The sequence below is a fragment of the Terrapene carolina genome, unplaced genomic scaffold (assembly GCF_002925995.2).
Source record: "Terrapene carolina triunguis isolate 2854851 unplaced genomic scaffold, T_m_triunguis-2.0 Scaffold85, whole genome shotgun sequence".
NCBI lineage: Eukaryota > Metazoa > Chordata > Testudines > Emydidae > Terrapene > Terrapene triunguis.
This window is the reverse complement of record NW_020664436.1, coordinates 37,583,767-37,604,525: the sequence shown is the minus strand read 5'-3', so window position 1 is coordinate 37,604,525 and position 20,759 is coordinate 37,583,767. Positions and strand designations below refer to the sequence as shown.

Genomic DNA, 20,759 nt, shown 5'->3' with positions numbered 1-20,759 from the left:
ATGTGCTGTATATTTATACCTGCTTCCTGTATTTTCCACTCCATGCATGTAATGAAGTGAGTTATATCCCATGAAACCTTATGCCCTAATAAATCTGTTAGTCTCTAAGGTGCCACAAGGACTCCTCATTGTTTTTACTGATACAGACTAACACGGCTACCCTTCTGAAATAATTATCATGAGACTCATGACAAAATCATGAGAGTTGGCAACACTGCTTTCACTTCTGTTTAAAGGCTAGTTACTTTCCAGAGGGCTCTTAAACACAACACTACAGTGATTGAGTTGCAGTTCTCACAGGAGAATATTTAAAATCAAAAACCAAGAGAATTCCATATTTTAAAGTTGAGAAAAAAATTGAGACTTTTGAGGTATATCAGGGCCACTGCAAGCAGGAAAGGAAAATAAACAGGCACAGAAGCTCTGGGCAGCTCTTCCACTTGAAAGAAAGTTGGAGGGTCAAATCTTCTAGTCCTTAATCCATAAAACTTCTATTGCCATCAGTGCCTCCACTCACATATATTAACATGTGCTTAATAACTATACCTTTCATACTTAAATATCTGAGCCACATTTAAAATGTGGAATTCTCTTGGTTTTGGCCCCTTTTCAGGCTACACTCCCAAATCTCCCCCTTTTCTCAATGTAACCTTGGCTCAGAGTTGCCTGGCTGTATTTTTTCTGAGTCCCTTGTGTTCCCTCTAAAAGAACCCCCCTCTCCCTCTCCCCCTCCACCTTCACCTCCACAGAGGGATTCCTGTTTTACAGGCTAAACTTCCAGATCCTTAATTTAATCACCATCCCTTTCTTATCTTAATCACCCTGCTTCTGTTTGTAAACAAAATACTGACTCCCTGCCCCAGGAGCACATCTCCTCCACAGAATTTACATTTCACACTAATGCTGTGCTGTAGTTAAAACCTCCATCTGGGAGCTCGCACACTTCCTGTACGGAAACTCAGGGGGAAGTATTCTCCCCCTCCCCCAATGGCACCACAGCCTTACACACTCCTATGCAACTCTGACACATCTAGGATGACCAGATGTACCAATATTAGGGGCTTTGTCTTATATAGGACCCTATTACTTCCACACAGTCCCCCATCCTGATTTTTCACACTTGCTATCTGGTCACCATAGCCACACCCACTTTTCCCTGCTCTGCAGGCAGGAAGTGCATTGATGCTGAGCAGTGGCTGAGCTAGGCCTGAGCAATGTAATGCAGAATATGGAGCAGTCACACTGCTAGCTATGTTTCCTGCTTCCTGTTCACTGGGAGTTAACTTTTTTCTCTCACTTGCAGTGGAGCCCCTTTGACTTCAGGGATGTGACAGCAAAAGAATTTGGTCCAAGAAATGCTGAGCGGGCAGGCTGCTTCTGGAAATGCACAAGAGTATCTCAGTGCAGCTTTGGAATGAATGTTCCACTTAAAAATGCCAACCTGTCCAAACAAGCAGTGTGTAAATAAAATACATGCCCACAGCCTTCAAATGTGGTGTCTTTGGGTCCCTTCCTTGTAATGTTAGCAAATCTTGTAAAATCTCCACACCTTGATAAAATTATCATTAAATTGATCAAGCAGAAGTTTCTCTGGTCACAATCCTTAGGCTTCGTGAAAAGCAGAACACAAGTCTGTTTGCCTATCATTTCACAACCTGCTGCCATATGGTAAATCACATTTTACTAGATACAGCAAACTCCCACTGAAACTATCTAATAAGAGGGTAACCCCGCATTAACATCCCCTGACTCATTATGTTAATCAAGTGCACTTTAGACACCTTATAAACTCAGCCTGTTGAATCCCTAGCTTCAGGTCACATTTTCTCTATTGATGCTGGTGCTTTCTTGTGCTCCAAGACAGCAGCAGGTACCACTCCTGGGGAAGGGCAGACTGGAAATGACTTTATTATAAGTGCCATTGCTGCCAGTGGCTGGATCCAAAAGAATATACTGCATTTGGGAAAGATAGCTGTGTGGTCTGTCCTAGTAGCTGCCCTTCTGTCCCTCCTTCCCCTCGGTGAGGAAGAAGGAGTGAGCAGAACAAAGCTGGAGGTAACGAAGGCAAAGGGGATTTGTAAGACGGGAGTTCAGCCTCCCCCTCCTCGTCCCCCGTTTCCTCTGCCCGGGGGCTGTACAAGAGGGGTGGGAGAGTTGATAGTCACCCAATCTTGGGAGGCTGGGACACAGCAGCTGGGTCACATGTCCTCCTTGTACAAGTCCGTTAAAAAGAACAAACGCCAAGAGAGAAAAGGCGACTCGCGTCCCTCCCCTTTTTCCTTCCCCCCCAGCCGCAGGCTCCGCCTCTCCGCGCTTGTCCAGCCAGCACACACGCGTGCCGCCCATCCAGCTGTGGGAGCGCACGTGCGGGCGCGCGCATCTGGCGGGCGAGCGAGCGAAGCTTTGGCGTTTCTTTTGCGCAAGGACCCGCTCTCCCTCGCCAGCCAGCCAGCCGCCTGCTCCCCGGCGCCCCCTCCCCGCCCCTTCCCTGCAGCTCCCGGGTGCTCCTCGCGGGGGCTGAGGTGGCAGCTTGCAGCCGAAGACAATCGCGTGTCAGGCGCTGCGAGGCGCGCTGTGCATGTGTCAGTTCGCCGCTCCCCGCCGCCCGGTGCGCCTCGCTGGCTGCAGCCTGGGGTCGCTCCCTCTCCCCCTGGAGGCGGCCTGCGAGGGACGCCGCTGAGCCCGCCCGCTGCCCGCCCCGCGGTTTACCTGCTGCTCGGGAGCGCGTCCTGCGCTCTCCTCCGCCCAGCACCATGGACAGCTCCTTCCCCGCCAACTCCAGCGCCTGCGGCCCCTTCGCGCCTCCCTCCGCCGGCTGCCCTCCCCTGCCGCCGGGCGTCTGGGGCAACCTGTCCGGGCGCCCGGAGGAGCCCGGCTGGAACCAGTCCGACCCCTGCAGCGGCACCAACAGCAGCCAGGGGGGAGGCAGCGGCAGCCCGTGCCCGGCCAGCGGGGTCAGCCCCTCCATGATCACAGCCATCACCATCATGGCTCTCTACTCCGTCGTGTGCGTGGTGGGGCTCTTCGGCAACTTCTTGGTCATGTATGTCATCATCAGGTAAGGGGCTGGGCAGGGGGCAGAAGGAGGCTGCCCCGGGACCAGGGGGAGCTGTTCACGCACGGAGGCTGGGGGCCGGAGGGAGAGAGACCAGGGAGGCTATAAAGCACCAAACTCTTTTTCTTATTAGTCACTTTCCTCGGCACCGCTCGCAACCCGGGAGCAGCTACATGGCGCCAGACAGTGCGATTGCTTGACACCGGGGTGGGGAGAGAGGGGACAGGATGTCTTTGCCTTGATGAGGCTGGCTGGAAGGGGGGCGGGGGAATCACTCTTGAATTGGCTCGGCTGAAAGTAGGGTCCTGCTTGGAGATACTTTCCACACCAAGCTCTGACTCTCCCGTCCCGGTTGTGCTGGCCACCTGGAGAGGGTCTGAGATTCTTGCAAGTTGCCTCTTCCTGCTTCAGAGACACGGGACGGGAGGATCTTTTAGACAGACCTCTTCGTTTTCCTCTTTCTGCTTTGTGGCTAATCGCAGACAATATTAATATATTGCTAAAATACCCTATGGGAGGCATGACGCCTCTGCTAGGGGTAAACTGAAGAGGTGCTGGGGAAAATTTGCACGCTAGGTCTGGTAGTGAGAGAAAAATATTTCACAAAAATCAGATCAGAGGAAGGCAACGGACCTTTCTGCCTGATGAAGGAAATTTCAGCAAGGGTCAGAGGTGAGCTGACTAAAGGAATAATAATAAATTAGAGAGAAAGAAATTAACACAACGCGCCACAGAGGCAAAAGTGAGGTCTACTTGTTTAGGTGGCAATTTATAATCTTCATGACTGTGTGATTTATAATCTGATAATCACTACCTGAGAGTCCAGAACAAATGCTTACAAATAAGTGGAGATAAATGCATTTGCTCAGAACATTTGTGATGTGCTTTCACAGGGAACTCTAGCATATTAGCTAAGGAGACAGAAGGATTAAAACTGTGATTCTTTAACACTACACAGACGTGAATATTATAACACCTAACCTTTTACACACACACACACACACACCCCTACCTTTCTTCCTGGGGCTCTGTAGTCTCCCCCTTAAAATTAATGGCAAAATTCCCACTGACCTCTACTAAGGAAAGGATCGGGCCCATTAAAACTAATTCCTTCTTTTTCGATGTTGTTGCAATCTTTCTTAGCTTTCTCACAGATATTCCAAATTCCAGATAAATATATTTACTAGTGGGACAACTGTTATTCAAAGGAGCCATTTAAGATTTAAAGCGTTTTTTTAAATAAGTTGCAGTTGCTTCATGACTGAGTCCTCTACACTTGCAAATCAGATTTCTTAATACAAGGCAAGTAAGAGAGGAATGAAATTTGCTCCTTACATTTGTCTAACATTTGGGAGAAATCAGATTACAATAACTTTCTCTGAGAAAACAGCACCATCTATTGAAAGCAATGATTGCAATAGATGGAATTGCTGTAGGAAATTGGGGTTTCATTTAGAATACATATTCTCGTGAGAAACAACACCTTTCTTGCATTAATTTTAATGTAATTTTTAAAGGTTTTCATGATGTGATGAGAAGAGGAAATAGAAATAATTCTATATATTAAACCAAGGTGATATGTTGTTATCCTGAGTGGTCCTGAAGTTATAAACCGTTAGTGTTTTAAATAAATAAAAATAATATGATGCCTTACCAAAGGCAAAACCAGATTCGTAGTTATTTTCTAAAATTGTTGTTTTTCACTAGTTTAATCTTGTTGTTTTAAAATACATTTGTATTTTCCAGGGAATACAAGCAGAAGGGAACTTTTTAATGTCTGAGTCAACCTGGGACTAATTTGACAGATTGGTGCAGCAGGGCACAATTAGCAGGAATAGCATGGAAACTAGTTGCTAGTGATGAGTGCCATATTGTAACTGAAAGGGCAGAATGGAGACAGTCCCACAGCAACTGCTTGCATTACAGCAGCGACCACTGAAACTTCACAGTGGACATATTTCCCAATACTGAAAATCTTAACTGCAAAAGTACAGGATTTGAGATATTGATGAGAGTAGAAATTTGTCTCACCCACAGTATATATTTAAGAGCAGTAGTATCATGCTAGAGAATTTATGGCACACCAATTAATAAGCCAACTTGGCAGACAGGGTTAATGTAAATGGAGATTCAGTAATATGCATCATTGGTTCCAGTTGGAGTTGTCCTATCCCAGGCCAGTGAGCTGTTGTTTCAAATTACCCTTTAGGAACTGGATTTTAAATTGAAATAGCTGGAAAGATTCTATACCACTCTGTGATTTTATCCAATCAGCAAAACATGCCATTTCCTGGCAACTTTCCAGCTGTACAAATACTTCTAAATGGCATGATGACCATATTTGTTTGATACATGTATTGAATGTATTCCACTGGGGAAAATCAGATGCATAATATAACAGAGTAAGGATGGTTGTAAATAAGTACTGGTTTGAGGTTGTTTAGTTATGCCAGCTGAACCTGCTAAATATCCAATAACTGATAGTACCATTTTAACAATTTTTGCTTTTATTATTATTTGTATTACAGCATCACCAAGAAGCCTCAGTGTCCTAGACATGATACATAGTCATTTTAAGGGACAGTCTCAGCCCCAAAGAACTTACAATCTAAATAGACAAGACAAAGAGTGGGAGAAAGGAAGTATTATTACTTTCATTTTACAGATGGGGATATGAGGCACAAAGAAGTTAAGGGTGGGATCCATAAAGGTACTTAGGCACCTAAGTCCCAGTTTTTGGCACCAATTTGAGATTCACCAAACTCCTGCTTGGCTGCCACATAACCTTATAAGTGGCTAAAGTCACACAGCACCTATGTTTTTGCAGTAAAAGTTCCCTATGCGCCTGTGTTCCTGCCTGTGGACATGTGCACTGCTGTCTCATTCTAGGTATCTGGGTACTGTGACAGACCCAGACCAGTGGGGTACAGGAGTCTGGTAGAGGGCAAATATACTGGTCACTGGATGAGTAGTTTTCTGTTCCCTGAGTGACCAGAGCAGGGGCTGCACTAGAGTAATCAGGAACCTGCTAGAACCAGTTAAGGCAGGCAGGCTAATTAGGACACCTGGAGCCAATTAAGAAGAAGCTGCTAGAATCAATTAAGGCAGGCTAATCAGGGCACCTGGGTTTTAAAAGGAGCTCACTTCAGTTTGTGGTGTGAGTGTGAGGGTGAGGAGCTGGGAGCAAGAGGTGCAAGGAGCTGAGAGTGAGAGGGTATGCTGCTGGAGGACTGAGGAGCACAAGCGTTATCAGACACCAGGAGGAAGGTCCTGTGGTGAGAATAAGGAAGGTGTTTGGAGGAGGCCATGGGGAAGTAGCCCAGGGATCTGTAGCTGTCATGCAGCTGTTACAGGAGGCACTATAGACAGCTGCAGTCCACAGGGCCCTGGGCTGGAACCCGGAGCAGAGGGCGGGCCCGGGTTCCCCCCAAACCTCCCAATTGACCTGGACTGTGGGTTCTTTCAGAGGGGAAGGTCTCTGGGCTGTTCCCCAACCCACATGGTGAATCTCTGAGGCAAGAAAATCTGCCAATAAGCGCAGGACCCACCAAGATGGAGGAGGAACTTTGTCACAGTACCTACCTCCTGCCTAAGCCCCAGAGTGATTCACAAACCAGAGGAAGATACGTGTTTGGCTGTTTAAGTTTGGAGCGGGGCCGGGATTTGATGCAGTGGGCATGCTCAAAGGCTGCCTACCAGATTGGGCTCCTCAGGTGAGTTCACACAAAACAGCAAGGGATGAAGGGGATGAGACTACTAGCCCAGTGGTTAGGGTATGCAGGTGGAATAGGAGAGACTCCTAGTTTTAGACCCCCCTCTGCCCAATACGTAAAAGGGATTTGAAAGGGGATCTGCCACCTTGCAGTTCAGTGCTTTAACCACTAAGCAGTAGAGTCATTCTAACTATGTGACTCAATTAATATTTAATTATTTAATTAAAATGGAACAACTTCAAGTGGAGAGATTGAGGGAGATCCGCACCAGAATATTCTATTATTTCAATGGGAGTTAGGCACCTAAATACCTTTGAGGAACTGGGCCTGGGTACCTTGGAGGATCAGGCCCAACAAGAACAGTAATGAGTTGATCTTCAGAGGTGTTGAGCTTCAATAACTCCCAATGAACCTGGCTCCTTTGGAAATGTGGTCGAAAGCACATGGAGTTGCCCCATAGTTAAGGTAAAAGCTCCATTAGAAGTAGTCAAATATCTACCCCCTAGCTCCTCCAAAAAGAAAAGTTCTTTCTGAAATTTTGCACACCACATCTCATCCCTGGGTACATTATCTTTTCAGGAAGTTTGATAAGGTTACGAAAAGGGGTTTTAAAATTATGAGTTTTGGGCCTTGATCATTCAAATCCTTGCATAATGTTCAGGACTAACTATAATCCTCCATGCTACTACTCAAGCCACTTCTGCATCTGGTCCCTTACTCTCCTGAGCAATGGGTTAAAAAAGGACAAGTCAAAGAGTGGAAGACATAGGCTTAAATGTGAATCTCAGTTTGCAAATTAGGTGCTTTGCTTATCTGTTTGCTCTTTTCCTTGACCAAATTTTTGCCACTACGGAGGAGTGACTTGGCAGCTATTCAGCAGCATTCTCATTGATGCAGGATCAGATTCTCCAGCACATTTTAACTTGAATTTATATGTACACCATTCTGTACCTGCATCCTGTCCAATCAGGGCCGGCTCCAGGGTTTTTGCCGCCCCAAGCAGCCCAAAAAAAAAAAAAAAGTCCCGATCTGCGGCACTTCCGCCACGACTCTACCGCCGCCGCTTTTTCGGCGGCAATTCGGCGACAGGTCCTTCCTGCCGAGAGGGAGTGAGGGACCCGGAGCCGAAGAGCCGGACGTGCTGCTCCCTTCCATGTGCCGCCCCAAGCACCAGCTTGCTACGCTGGTGCCTGGAGCCGGCCCTGTGTCCAATCAAGTCCAGTGTAGCCAACTCTAAGTTGTTTCTGTCAGTGATGATCAAGCAGCTCCTCTGCTATGTTTCTGAGTGATACAATAGAACTCAGGTTTTATCACCCTCCATTGATTTCTTGACTGTTGTGGCACTATATTAGCTATTTTCTTTATGGATTCCATATGAATATTAATTCCAAAATGAATAGGGTGCAGTAATGCTTTTCAAAAGACATGAAGGCGAATTATAATTTTCTTCTTAAATTAACATTTTAGTCGGCAAACATTGTTAGGCAACAACAAATGTGACTTCTAGCTATTGAGTGGCACATAGATACAGTGTGCTATTAGTAACACAGTGAATTCAGTTACCAAAGCAATCTATGGGTGCTGTCCTGCTCCCATTCATGTCAGTGGGAGATTTGTCATGGACGTGCATGGGAGGAGGATTGTGGCCTAAGGGTCAGATCTTCAAAGCTCTTTAGGCACCTAACTTCCACTGATTTCAATGGGAGGTAGCTGCCTAAATACCTTTGAGGATCTGAGGGTAAGACTTTAGCACGTCCAGTGTTAGAAAGATTATAATACAAATGTAGTCAACCATCCTTGACACTACACGGATGTCCGGAAAGATGGAATATTTACCTCAGAGCTCAATCCTGCAAGGTGCTGAGAGGAGCTTAGTGCCCACAACACCCAGTAAAGTCAATAGGAACTGAAGGCACTGCACACTTCTCAGAATTGGTGCCTTAACTGCATTTCTCATAAATTAAGACTGAAGTACCCTTGGTCTTGATGGTAAATGCCTTGTATCTTTATGGTAAATGATTTGCCTAGTACCATGAATGTGAAATTACAATATAAGAATGGCCATACTGGGTCAGACCAACGGTCCATCTCGCCCAGTATCCTGTCTTCAGACAGCGGCCAATGCCAGGTGCTTCAGAGGGAATGAACAGGAGTGGGCAATTATCAAGGGATCCATCCCCTGTCATCAGGAGCGCCGCCAGCTTTTCTGCCACCCTAGGCGGTGGAAGGTCCCACCCCGAAATGCCACCCCCACAGAGGCAGTGGAAGGTCCCGCCACCAAAATACCGCCGTGGTTGCCGCCCCCCAAATTGTAGCGCCCTAGGCAACCGCCTCGGTCGCCTAATGGGTTGCGCCGGCCCTGCCTGTCATCCACTCCCAGCTTCTGGCACCTAGAAGCTTAGGACACCCAGATGAAAGGAGTCTTTGCCAAATGATAGAAAACAAAATTCCTCCCTTCCGATTTCTCAGGACATTTTTTAACTAATGATTTAAAGAGAAGCTGTGATTCAGCCCAGTGAAATCAATGAAGTCTTTCAGTTGACTTCAGTGGGTTTTGGATCAGGCGCTGTAGGAACAAAAAATAACATTACTTTTACTTATCACAAAATATGCTTTATATATTCAAACAATTGAAAATCGTATTTTCTTCTTTCAGTCCATACATGGTGGTTAGAGCCCAGCCTATTACCAGGGCATATTTCAGAGTCATCCCTTTGTGATCAGACGGAGAAAGGGAGCAGCAGGCAACAGCCAGTCCAGACTGCACCTGGCTGATCTGCATGTGTTAGTTACAGCTAAAACAGGTCAAATTTTTTTAAAAAAAAGTTATGGTTGAAAAATGGCCCTTTTTAAAACCAAACATTTCACACAAAACCCTTAACTTTCTCTAAGAATTTTGCTTGCCATGGCATTTTTCACATTTATCCCACTTTTTTATCAAAACTATTACCAATATTTTCCATGTGAAAGCTGGGAATTGTGATTCAGCATGGGTTGGCATCTAGTAATGTAAGTAGCCATGACCCCTCGCTAGGTCATCCTGTTAGCATGGGGCAGGAGAAGAGGAGGAAGAAGAGTCTTCAAGGATCAGAAGCAGGAGGCAGAAGAAAGGCTGTTCAGGATTTGGATGAGGGGCAGTAAAGTAGGAAAATGGGTTTAGCAGGATAGTGAGGGGCAGTGGTGGAGGAGAAAGGGCCCTCAGAGCTTATGATGGGAGGCAGAGAGAAGGTCTAGGGTCAAATTAAGCCTATCCAGGGCACTAAGCACACCACACCATTAGAAATCGACCTAATGCTATGGCACCCCTTTTGTAGCATCCAAGATCATCTCTCTCATCTGAAGAGGTAGGGTGGCAGCATTGGGGTTCCCCCCAGTACTTAGCTCAGTAATTGAGGTGCATCTGCTTGGGTGAGTTGGTTGGACACACTGCACTCTTCTGCTCCTGCCACCCATACTGTGATTTGCTGAACTGGTGTTGGTAGGGTGCCTCAGAGCAGGGATCTGGAAGGTAACACCTCCTTGAGATGCACTGTGAGGTTCACCCCTCTCAGAGTGTAATTTCAGGGTCTCTGCACACTCAGACTAATGTCTCTGCATCAGCTGCACTGCGGGTGCATTTTCAAATTTTTCTTCACAACCAAGAAGACTAGAAACTTTTTTTTTAACTGAAAGACGTGTAATCGCAGGACTCCAGGAGCTGGGGCCAAAGTGCCTATTCCTCAATCCAGGCTCAGAGTGGGGTACAGAAGGGATGGAAAATCTTGATGCTGGTGTGTATTTTTTTTATAGGAAAGCTTTTAGAAGGGGACTCAATGTTTCTTTTTCTTGTGTTGTGTCAATGTTGGGTGAGAGTAATTTTTTCTTTGCTTATTTTGTGGAGAATATTGCTGATGATTTCTTCAGACTCTTTCTGCTTTTGACATGTGGTGTGTGTGTGTGTGTGTGTTTCTTTGCTAATGGCAACAGTGGGTTTATCTTGCTTGGTTTTCTTAATTGCTTTTTTGAGTGGCGAAACAGTGTTTTGGGGAGTGTTTACAAGTTTTGTGGGATGGGAGGGATTAGAATTTAATGTGTTTGGAATGCTGTAATTTAGAATCCCATTAATTTATTAATGACTAAGAGACCCACTGCTGAACTATTGAAATTGGCAAACGGCCTGATCCAAAGCCCAGAGAATTCAGTGGAAGTCTTTCAGTTGATGTCAGTGGGGTTTGGATCAGGCCCGATAGGAGCAAACAGTAAAAAAGCAAAGGTGATGAATCACAAAATATGCTTTATATATTCAAATACTTAAACTGTACGTTATTAATTACTGGATAATGTTCCAGGATATACTACTATAGCAGAATTTGTAAAATGCCCAGAATTCATTCAGTATGTGACCTCACTGTAACTGTATTTGATAATAGGCATTTGCAGAGTAATGAAAAGAAACTGCATTTTTGTACAAATTGTAGAGTGTGGATTAGCACATTCTACTGTGGGTTTTTTGTTTTTGTATGTTATGTGCATGTTTCTGCAGTGTAGAGGCCCTGGTCTAATAATGGTGTTATCAGCAATGGAATTCTGTCAGAAATCTATTTGGACAACCCACCTCACGAAATTATACCTAACAATCACTCCAAGTGCAGAGCACTAAAACCAAATCCCACCGTGAATGTTTTGGGGGAGGAGGGGTTGCAATAGTGCTGCAGTTTTAACTTTCTTCAAAGTAGGATAAAAACTATGTGCAGTGTCTGGGACACTAACATCCCTTTTTCTATTTATGGTATTATTATTTGTAGGGATGTCAATTAATCAGTTAACTCAAGTGATTATCCTGAAACAAATTAATTCAATCTAAAAAATTAATTGCAATTAATCGCAGTTTTAATCGCACTGTTAATAATAGAATACCAATTTAAATTTATAAATATTTTGGATGTTTTTCTGTATTTTCAAATCTATTGATTTCAGTTACATCACAGAATACAAAGTGTACAGTACTCACTTTATATTTTTATTACAAATATTTGAACTGTAAAAAATCTAAACAAAAGATAGTATTTTTCAATTTACCTCAGACAAGTACTGTAGTGCAATCTCTATCGTCAGTGTGCAACGTATAAATGTAGAATTATTTTTTTACATAACTGCACTCAAAAACAAAACAATTTAAAACTTTAGATCCTACAATTTCACTCGGTCCTACTTCTTGTTCAGCCAATCACTAAGACAAACAAGTTTGTTTACATTCACAGGAGATAATGTTGCCCTCTTCTTATTTACAATGTCACCTGAAAGTGAGTACAGGCATTTGCATGGCACTATTGTAGCTGGCGTTGCAAGGTATTTACATGCCCGATGTGCTAAACATACGTATGCCCCTTAATGCTTTGACTTGTAGGTTGCACTATTATTTGTTTCTCTTTTTTACAGTACAAATATTTGTAATAAAAAATAATATAAAGTGAACACTCTACACTTTGTATTCTGCATTGTAATTGAAATCAATATGTTTGAAAATGTAGAAAAACATCTAAAATATTTATAATACATTTAAATTGGTATTCTATTATTTAACTGTGTGATTAAAACTGCGATTAATCATGATTAATTTTTTTAATGGTTTGACAGCCCTAATTATTTGTTAGTTTTAGTAGTCATACCAGGGTACTGACTTTCTTAAGCTTTTCCTTTAAGGCTATAATAATATTTTATCAGAGCCGTCTGGAGGACAACAATTCTGGTTTGTGGCAGCTTTCAAAATTTTTGTTCCGCACTAGCACAAAACCAAAACCTTTTGAATGTTTTCATGAAAAATAGAATTGTGTTGAAATGTCTGTTTTCAGATTGAAACATGAGGTTTTCTGGTCAGGAAGGTGTTGTGAGTCCAGGGCTCACTGGTTACTTCAGACCAGGACTGGCTCCAGGGTTTTTGCTGCCCCAAGCGGCGGGGGGGGGGGAAGCCGCTTTTTTCTTCGGCGGGAATTCGGCGGCAGGTGCTTCCCTCCGAGAGGGACCCGCTGCCAAATTGCCGCAGAACAGCCCGACGTGCCGCCCCAAGCACCTGCTTGCTGGGCTGGTGCCTGGAGCTGGCCCTGCTTCAGACCACAGAGCAACTCTCGTGCTCTATAGCTTGGTGGGTAGAGCACTGGCTGGGCTGTGGGAGATCCTGCTTCAAGTCCCTTGACTCAGAGTGATCTGGCATGGCAAACTCTGCAGTGAATCAAGGACTTGAACCTGGGTCTCTCTCAAGCCAGTGCAAACCAGTGATCAGCAGGCTATAGAGTATGAGAGTTTTTCTCAAGTATTTCAGCTTTGACAAAATGACACTTTGTCAAAAATGTTTCTTCCAGCACTAATTTTTACTTGCTCACTGTCTTGAAGCGGCACAAGAATTGAGTGCTGTTGGCATTGCATCATGCAGGGATAGCATGCCAGTGCTGCTGATTTGGTATGAATTACCCTTTGTTTCCTACCACTTTATACCTTTGCACAAGGGGGTGGGATGACTGGGCCCAAGAAAGGTAGTTTTGGACTGAATTCTGATATAGATAGGAGGTCAGTGAAGGTGATGGAGAATGCTGTGCGTGTGACGGAAGAAGACTCGACAACTTTCTCTGACAAGATGTAAAGCTTTAGTCATTATTCAGAGGGAAGAATAGGGGCCAAAAATGACAGATAGCAAGGGATTACGAATTAAGGCATTCATAGACAAAGACTTTGTCAACACCAGCACTTTTGTTGGCAAAACTTTTGTCAGTCAGTGAAAAAACACACCTCTGATCAACATAAGTTTTACTGACAAAAGTGCCGGTGTGGACAAAGTCTCCTGCTGACATAGCTACTGCCACTCATTGGGGTTGGTTTAATTATGCCGGCAGGAGAGCTCTCCCACCGACATAGAGTGGCTATATGCTGTGCTGCTGTAAGATCCGTAGTGTAGCCATAGTTTAAGATGGGAACTGTTTGGACCAGGCATAGGTTGAATAACCAAACAAAAATTATTGTAAAGGAAATTTTATCAATATTCATGGGCTGGTTGGAAATATTTTAGATCCAAACTTTTTTTTTTAACTTTGTATACACATTGAGGAGTAAGAGGCCAGCATAACATGGTGTGTACCACACGTTCTTACTTTTGTAGTAGTAGTCTCCCTGGCCTCTAACTTCCCCCTCTTAAGTTTGTCATTAACTCTGTTTGTAACCCTTCTTTATTTAGGTCCAGAGACAGCCACACTTGTTTACATTATCCCCAAGGTACTCAAAATAAGGAAGGACAGTAGAATGTAAGTCCTTAGATTGTAAACTCTTTGGGTCAGGGATCATGACCAGGGCCGGCTCTGGCTTTTTTGCCGCCCCAGGCAAAAAAGCCACCGGCCACCCCCCCACCCCCCGCGGGCTCCGCTCTCCCCCCGGCGGCCAGGGGGAGGGCGCCGGGGGGGGGAGGGCGGCCGGAGGGGAGGGCGGCTCTCCCCGGCGGGGGCTCGGCTCTCCCCCCGGACCCCGGCGGCCAGAGCGCCGGGGGCAGGGCCGCGAGCCCCGGCGGGGGCTCGGCTCTCCCCCGGACCCCGGCGGCCAGAGCGGCCGGTGGCCGGGGCGAGGGCGGGGGGTGGCCAGAGCGCCGGGGGGAGGGCGGCGAGCCCGGCTGTGGCCCCGCGCTCCCCGGCGGCCGGAGCGCCGCGCCGCCCCCCTCCAGGTGCCGCCCCAAGCACCAGCTTGGGTGCCTGGTGCCTGGAGCCGGCCCTGATCATGACATTTCTGTGTTCTTAGAGAAGCTGAGCACACTTTGGAAGTTAGATAAATGGTAAATAGTAATTAATGTGGTACACATTTTCAGTATTTGATTATGGGTTGGATGTGGGGGGTTGGAAGGTCATTTTTGTTTCTATCAAAAATATGTTAACTGAGAAGGAGATAGTGCATGTTTTGAGTACTCAAACCATCACAGTTCCTGATTAGTAGTTAGCCCAGTGGTGATATGAAAAATGCATCCCAGTTATATGTTGCATTAAAGTTCATATGGCTAGCATTATTACTGTGAAGTTATTGAACAGTTATGAGAAAATATCACCTGGTATTTCACATTAAATAACCTGAACACCATCGTAGCTATCAGTGTATTGATCCATGTCTCTTACATTTACAGAAAGACAGGTGTCTGTGTTTGCATACCATCTGTGGTTGAAATTTAGCCTGTGTAATCTCTGCAGCTTGGTAAATGTTTGACTTTAGAGCCATTTTTCCCCTAGAGATCAAGGGAACCAAATTGATGAAAAGCATTTATACCTTAGTATTTATTTATTAGAATTTGAACGAAGGATGAACATGACTCAAATGCTTTTTTCTCTGCCTTTATTCAGCCTCATTAACAAAATCTATATTAACATTTTTTACATATCACATTTAGGATAAATTGGGTGCCTCGGGGGATTGGTAATGGGCCACATAAGATTTCGTCTTATTTAAGTCTAGTCCAGACTGCCACTGACCCAAAGTTGATGTTACCATTTAGAGATTAATCCTGTGAGGTTATCCGATACCTCTGCTACACCCTTGGATGATTTGGTGCAACGCATGTTATGATATCATACCTGGAAGCAAATACTGGGTGTAAAGCATGTTGTGTTTCATAAAAGGAATGTTATACAAATTACCACCACCATGCAACACAGGAACTCTGGGAAGAACTGTGCTTCTGAGGAATGTCCCTGAAGCACAATGCCTCTCAGACCAACCTCAGGGCAATACAGCTGTACCCCATGTCTTACTTTGCCTAATTAGCTTTATTTAGCTTTGTCATTAGATGGAACTGTGTAACAATCCTGCAACTCTATGTTAATTATAACAATTGTGGTCATGAGATCAACTTTATCATCTAAAGTTATTTGTCTTGCAAATGTCATACTAAGTGATTTAAGGCATTTGTAATCACTTCACATACAACTCAGAGTGATGAGTTTGCTGATTTTCCTTAAAAGCTAAGGACCAAATTATATCCAAGAAGCTGCATGCACATCTGATGACCAGTTTTAACCCATATATTACAAAGCCAAAGTCACTCCAATTTGCTACTTGTTGTTCTCAACAAATAAATTAGAGTTATTATTGAACCAAATTCTGCCCTTACCTCCACTAATGGAAATTTGTAGTAAATTAATTTGCTCCTGAAGGATTACTCAGAATTTACCCTGATGAGCCTAAGGACAGGATTTAGCCCAGGTCTCGAAGTAATTAGCTGTTAAATGCAGAATGATTCTATTTTTATTGACTATGATTCATATGGAAATTTCCATCAGCGTTCAAACCAATAATTCATCTAGTCCAGTGTGCTGTCTGATCGTGGCTGTGACAATCAGAGTCCACACAGCACAAGGGGAGAACAGATTTACCCCTGCCCCCAAATTGAGCAGTTGAACCAACTGATTGCATACTTTATTATTGTACTACAAAAGTATCTCGAGTAAGGCCTTTTATGAAAGCTTGTGATGTTCTGAACTTGATGGTCATTCTGAGGTACATGTTATGTACTGTGATTATGAATCTGTAGAAAATTGCTCCTAACTAGTACAACTTCAGCTACACCTCACAGCAGGGAGGGGCACCTCCCAAGCCAGGTGTTTACAGGAAACCAGCTTCAACAAGTACCCATCCCTTGCCCAGCCCAGGAAAAGGCAATGGTGGACCATTAAAGTTAATGGGAAGACACTGAGACATCCGAAGAAGTGGGCTGTAGCCCACGAAAGCTTATGCTCTAATGAATTTGTTACTCTAAGGTGCCACAAGTACTCCTGTTCTTTTTGAGACATCAAATTCAGCTATCAAGTCCAGAGGGAATTACCCCCTCTCTGTATAACCATGAGTCACTATGCTAGGGGAGAGAGCCTTTTAAAAAGGCTTGAAACAGTTTTTCATCCAGAAACTAGGGGGCAGCCTCTAAGCGGGAAGCTGTCTGTGAAATGCTGGATCCTTGCTCGGGGTAGGGGGCTTGCTGAGAAACTGTTTAAAGGCAATAGGTGACTTGTGTTAGAAAAGGGAATTTATCTAGTATGGAAGCGCAAAGCCTGAAGTTGCACTTTTATGTTTATTTTCTGTGTAACTTGTATGCATTTGCTCTCCCTTACTAGTTCCTCTTTGAATCTGTGGCTTTTCTATGACATAATCTTACTTATTTTTACCCCAAGCAGGTCTCTATTGTACACACTATGTGAAGTGTGCATGTACTGAAGTGAGCTGATAAGCCGGGGTGGTTTCATACCTTCAGGGTTACAAATCAGAAGAGACAATTCAGTCGTTGGGAACGCTGGATTTCAGGAGATTGTGGGCTGGAATACTGCTGGTGTCACCCTGCAAGGAGTAACCAGGGTGGTGGAAGCCAGGATGAGACCTGGTGCTTGTGGGCAGCATACTAGTATCAGGGATCTGAGCCATAGCAGCACAGCATTCAGGCATCCCAAGGCTACAGGGAAGCCAGTGACAGAACCTCTTGGGGGTCTGGGTGATCCCCAAAATGTCAGTGGCTGATACTAGAGGGTTTAGAGGAAAAGGCAAGAAACCCTGGAGTTAATTATGGAATAAGTAGAGCTGGGCAAAAAATGAATTGTTTTGATTTGATGGCCATTCCAAAAATAGATAGATAGATATAATTTTGGCTCAAACTGATTTTTTTTTTAAATTGTTGGCAAATTGACAAGTCAAAAAATTGAATTGTTTTAGGGCAAACAAAAGGGTTCTTTTAGACAAAAGGGAAGTGTTTTGTCTTGAACCATGTTTGATTGGTGTTTAAAATATTATTAAATAAATTTTGAATTAAAAAATTTCCCAGCAGCCATGAAGCACTGCTTGTGTGCACACAGGTCCTGTGGAGTATTCCCGTGAATGTTGCATTTGTTACCATGGATGCACCCACTGATTTTTTTTCTCAAAAATGCGTTTCACTGGAAGCATGGGGGAGGGAGGGAAGGTGAGTAGTTGAAGTTGAGAGTGGTTTTCTGGCAAAGCAAGTATGCCCTAGAAAGGCCCACTGCTAGATAATGAGGATATACTGTATGTATTAGCAACATTCATCTTTTCTCAGTGGTGTATTACACAGCTCGTATGGGAGCAACAGCTACTACTGGAGACCCACCTTATGTCATACTACCTAGTTATAATGGGACTGAGTTAAAGGTGGCTTGACAGTCTTACCTCCTTTGAAGTTCGACAGTCTAACCAGGGGTCGGCAACCTACGGCACGCGAGCCGATTCTGAGTGGCATGCTGCCTGCCCGCTGAGAGGAGGAGGAGGGGCGGAGGGGCCGGAAAGCACCACGCTGGGGGAAGAAGCGGGGAGGAGGAAAGCTTGGCTGCCTTAGGACCAAGCTTCTGTCTCCTGCCCCTGCAGGGGAGAGTGGTGGTGGGGGGGGTACTGGCCCCCTGCCCCACTCAGCCCCCCCACCCACCACTCTCCCCTGCGGGGGCAGGAGGCAGAAGCTTGGTCCTGCGGCAGCCAAGCTTCTCCCCTCCCCCGTTTCTTCCCACAGCTTGGTGCCTTCTGGCCCCTCCTGCCCCTCCCTCTCCCTGCCGGCGATGGCCTTTGCGAGGGGGAGCGGAGCAGAGCCGAGCGGCAGCGTGCTCGCTGCTCCATAGAGAAGGCAGAGAGAGGTAGGGACGGGCCTTGGGGAAGGGGATGGAACAGGGCATATCCCTCCCAGCCCCCTGCCCTGAGAGCACCCCCACAAGCCGAGCACCCCAGCCTTCTGCCCTGCACCCCCCCAGCCCTCTGCCCTGACCTTGAGTCCCCCACACCCCCCAGCCTTCTGCCCTGAACCCCCCCACGCCTCCCAGCCCTCTGTCCTGACCTCCCCCCAACACCCAGCCCTCTGTCCTGACCTCCCCCCAACACCCAGCCTCCTGCCCTGCACCTCCACACCCCCCCAGCCCTCTGCCCTGAACCCCCCCACACACCCAGCCTTCTGCCCTGCACCTCCACACACACCCCAGACTTATAGAGAGAGAACTTCTAAAAAAAACGTTAACATGTATTACCGGCACATGAAACCTTAAATTAAAGTGAATAAATGAAGACTCGGCACACCACTTCTGAAAGGTTGCCTACCCCGGTCTAAACACTTAAACTGCAGGGAAGTTTCACCCATTTACACTAGAGTTGATCTGGCTCCAAATGTTCTTACTGTTGATTAGTTTGTGTATCAGAGCATTCACTTTACAGTAATTTCTTTTTTAAATGAAATTGCTCTTCACTGCAAGTCTGGGAAAAGAGGAGGATTAAGACAATAAGAATATTTTTGCACTGAAACATAGAAAACCAAAGAATTTTTTCCCCTGGCAGTTCTTTCTCTTTTACAAATGTATTGTAATAAAGAAAGAACACATTATCAAAATTGTTTTTATTTAGTGCAGGCTCCTGCCATAGCTCTTTCCATACATATATGTGCAATAAAAAAGAGGAAATAAAATCAGGAGATAAAAACAGTGGTAAAATAATTACATTATATAAACTCTGCAGCAATTACACATTCTAGCTAAAATAAATTCCTTACTCGCTGACTGCTAGATTCTTTGCAGTAAAAGCAAAAAATGTTGCCTCAATTGGCAGATAAGATATCCTTTCTGAATGGAGATAAACTGCCATTCTTTGGGGGAGGACTAATACCAGTAAATAATTCGTAATAAATCATGGACAAAATGTGAGCTGTCCCTCCATTGGGAGAAAGTGATGGGAGCCAGGGGGAGAAGCGCCATTTTAAAAAAAAAAAGCAACAAGTGAATTAATGGGTAGCTTGAGCCCAAGGCCCAACACATTAAAACAATTAATTAAAAAACTGAATGTCAGACACCCTCAGTGAGATGTGCAAGTGGGTGTCACATTATTCCCCTACAAGAGCAGTGGCAGGTGGCTAAAATTAACTAGGACCAACAATTACCTCAGCTTTCATGCCCTTCTTTCCAAGAGCTGGGTCACTGCTGAAGCTGCTAATTGGCCCTGAATGCACGAGAAAGGGCAATGAACACACAGGCTTCTCCAGAGGAATTTTTAGTCTTTTGAAGCTACTTCCTTCTCCTACCCTGCAGGTGTTCTGAACACAGGGTGGGGATTAGCGTTGCTCTCGTCTCCTGGAGATGCTTCTCCTCCTCTCACTGCACCCACTAGTATGGGAGGAGAGTAGCTTGGAGGGCAGAGCCTTGGACGAAGAAAGAAAATTTAGGGGAAGAGACCCCTTGGGGAAGGGGAATAGAGTCTAGGGGAAAGAATGAGGTGAAGAAAGGATATTGTGAGGAGGGGAATCCACAGAATAAAAAAACAAAGAAATGGGAAGGAGGAGTTGGGTGGACAAAGACTGGTCTAACCTAACCAGTTGACTTACACCAATATAGTAGCTATGCTCTGGTCCAGTACATTCTACATTCAGATCTACTGTATAGCTTTTCAAATGCCTCTGCAGAAATTCCTTTGAGAAGCTGCACATCATCTAGCAGTTATGTGGGGAGAGAAGGGGGTTGTCTCCAGCAGTAAAGCCAGAACTTGGATTATTTGGTGGCATTCCTGCATTCCATGCTGAGCACAGCAAGAACTATAACTGTTCAGTATGATCTCAGTTCTGGTATGCCCTCCCCTCACTCTGCTGCACGCTATGCCTTGGCAACTCTTTCCTTTCTGTGATGTTCCATGGCTCATTGCTGAATTACAGAGCAGGTAGTGGAAAGCAAATAAGTTCCACATTTCCAAAGAAGCCATTTGGACTGTATTATACATATTGTGCAGTTATCTAAGAATTAGTCCAGTTTTCCTGGCTTCCATACAGCATTTATCACTTTTGTAAGTATTAAGTAGAAACAAAGTATTGTCCCTGCATTTACACGTGCCTCCTAGACTATGGCTAGCAAAAGTCCATGGACAACAAACAGAGGTCTTGTCAACTTGGCCTGGATCATAAGGATTGCATGGTCCATTTTGTTAGAACAAAAAGAACAGGAGTACTTGTGGCACCTTAGAGACTAACAAATTTA

The 20,759-nt window shown here is 45.0% G+C and overlaps 1 protein-coding gene across 1 annotated transcript in view; it reads left to right on the top strand.

The window, feature by feature from the left end:
- Nucleotides 1–2,753: 2,753 nt before the first annotated feature.
- Nucleotides 2,754–20,759, top strand: part of OPRM1 (opioid receptor mu 1) — a 36,308-nt gene continuing 18,302 nt past the window's right edge. The window contains exon 1 of the mRNA XM_024202191.2: nucleotides 2,754–3,058. Within this exon, the coding sequence (XP_024057959.1) occupies nucleotides 2,754–3,058 (305 nt within the window). The remainder of the gene's footprint in view (nucleotides 3,059–20,759) is intronic.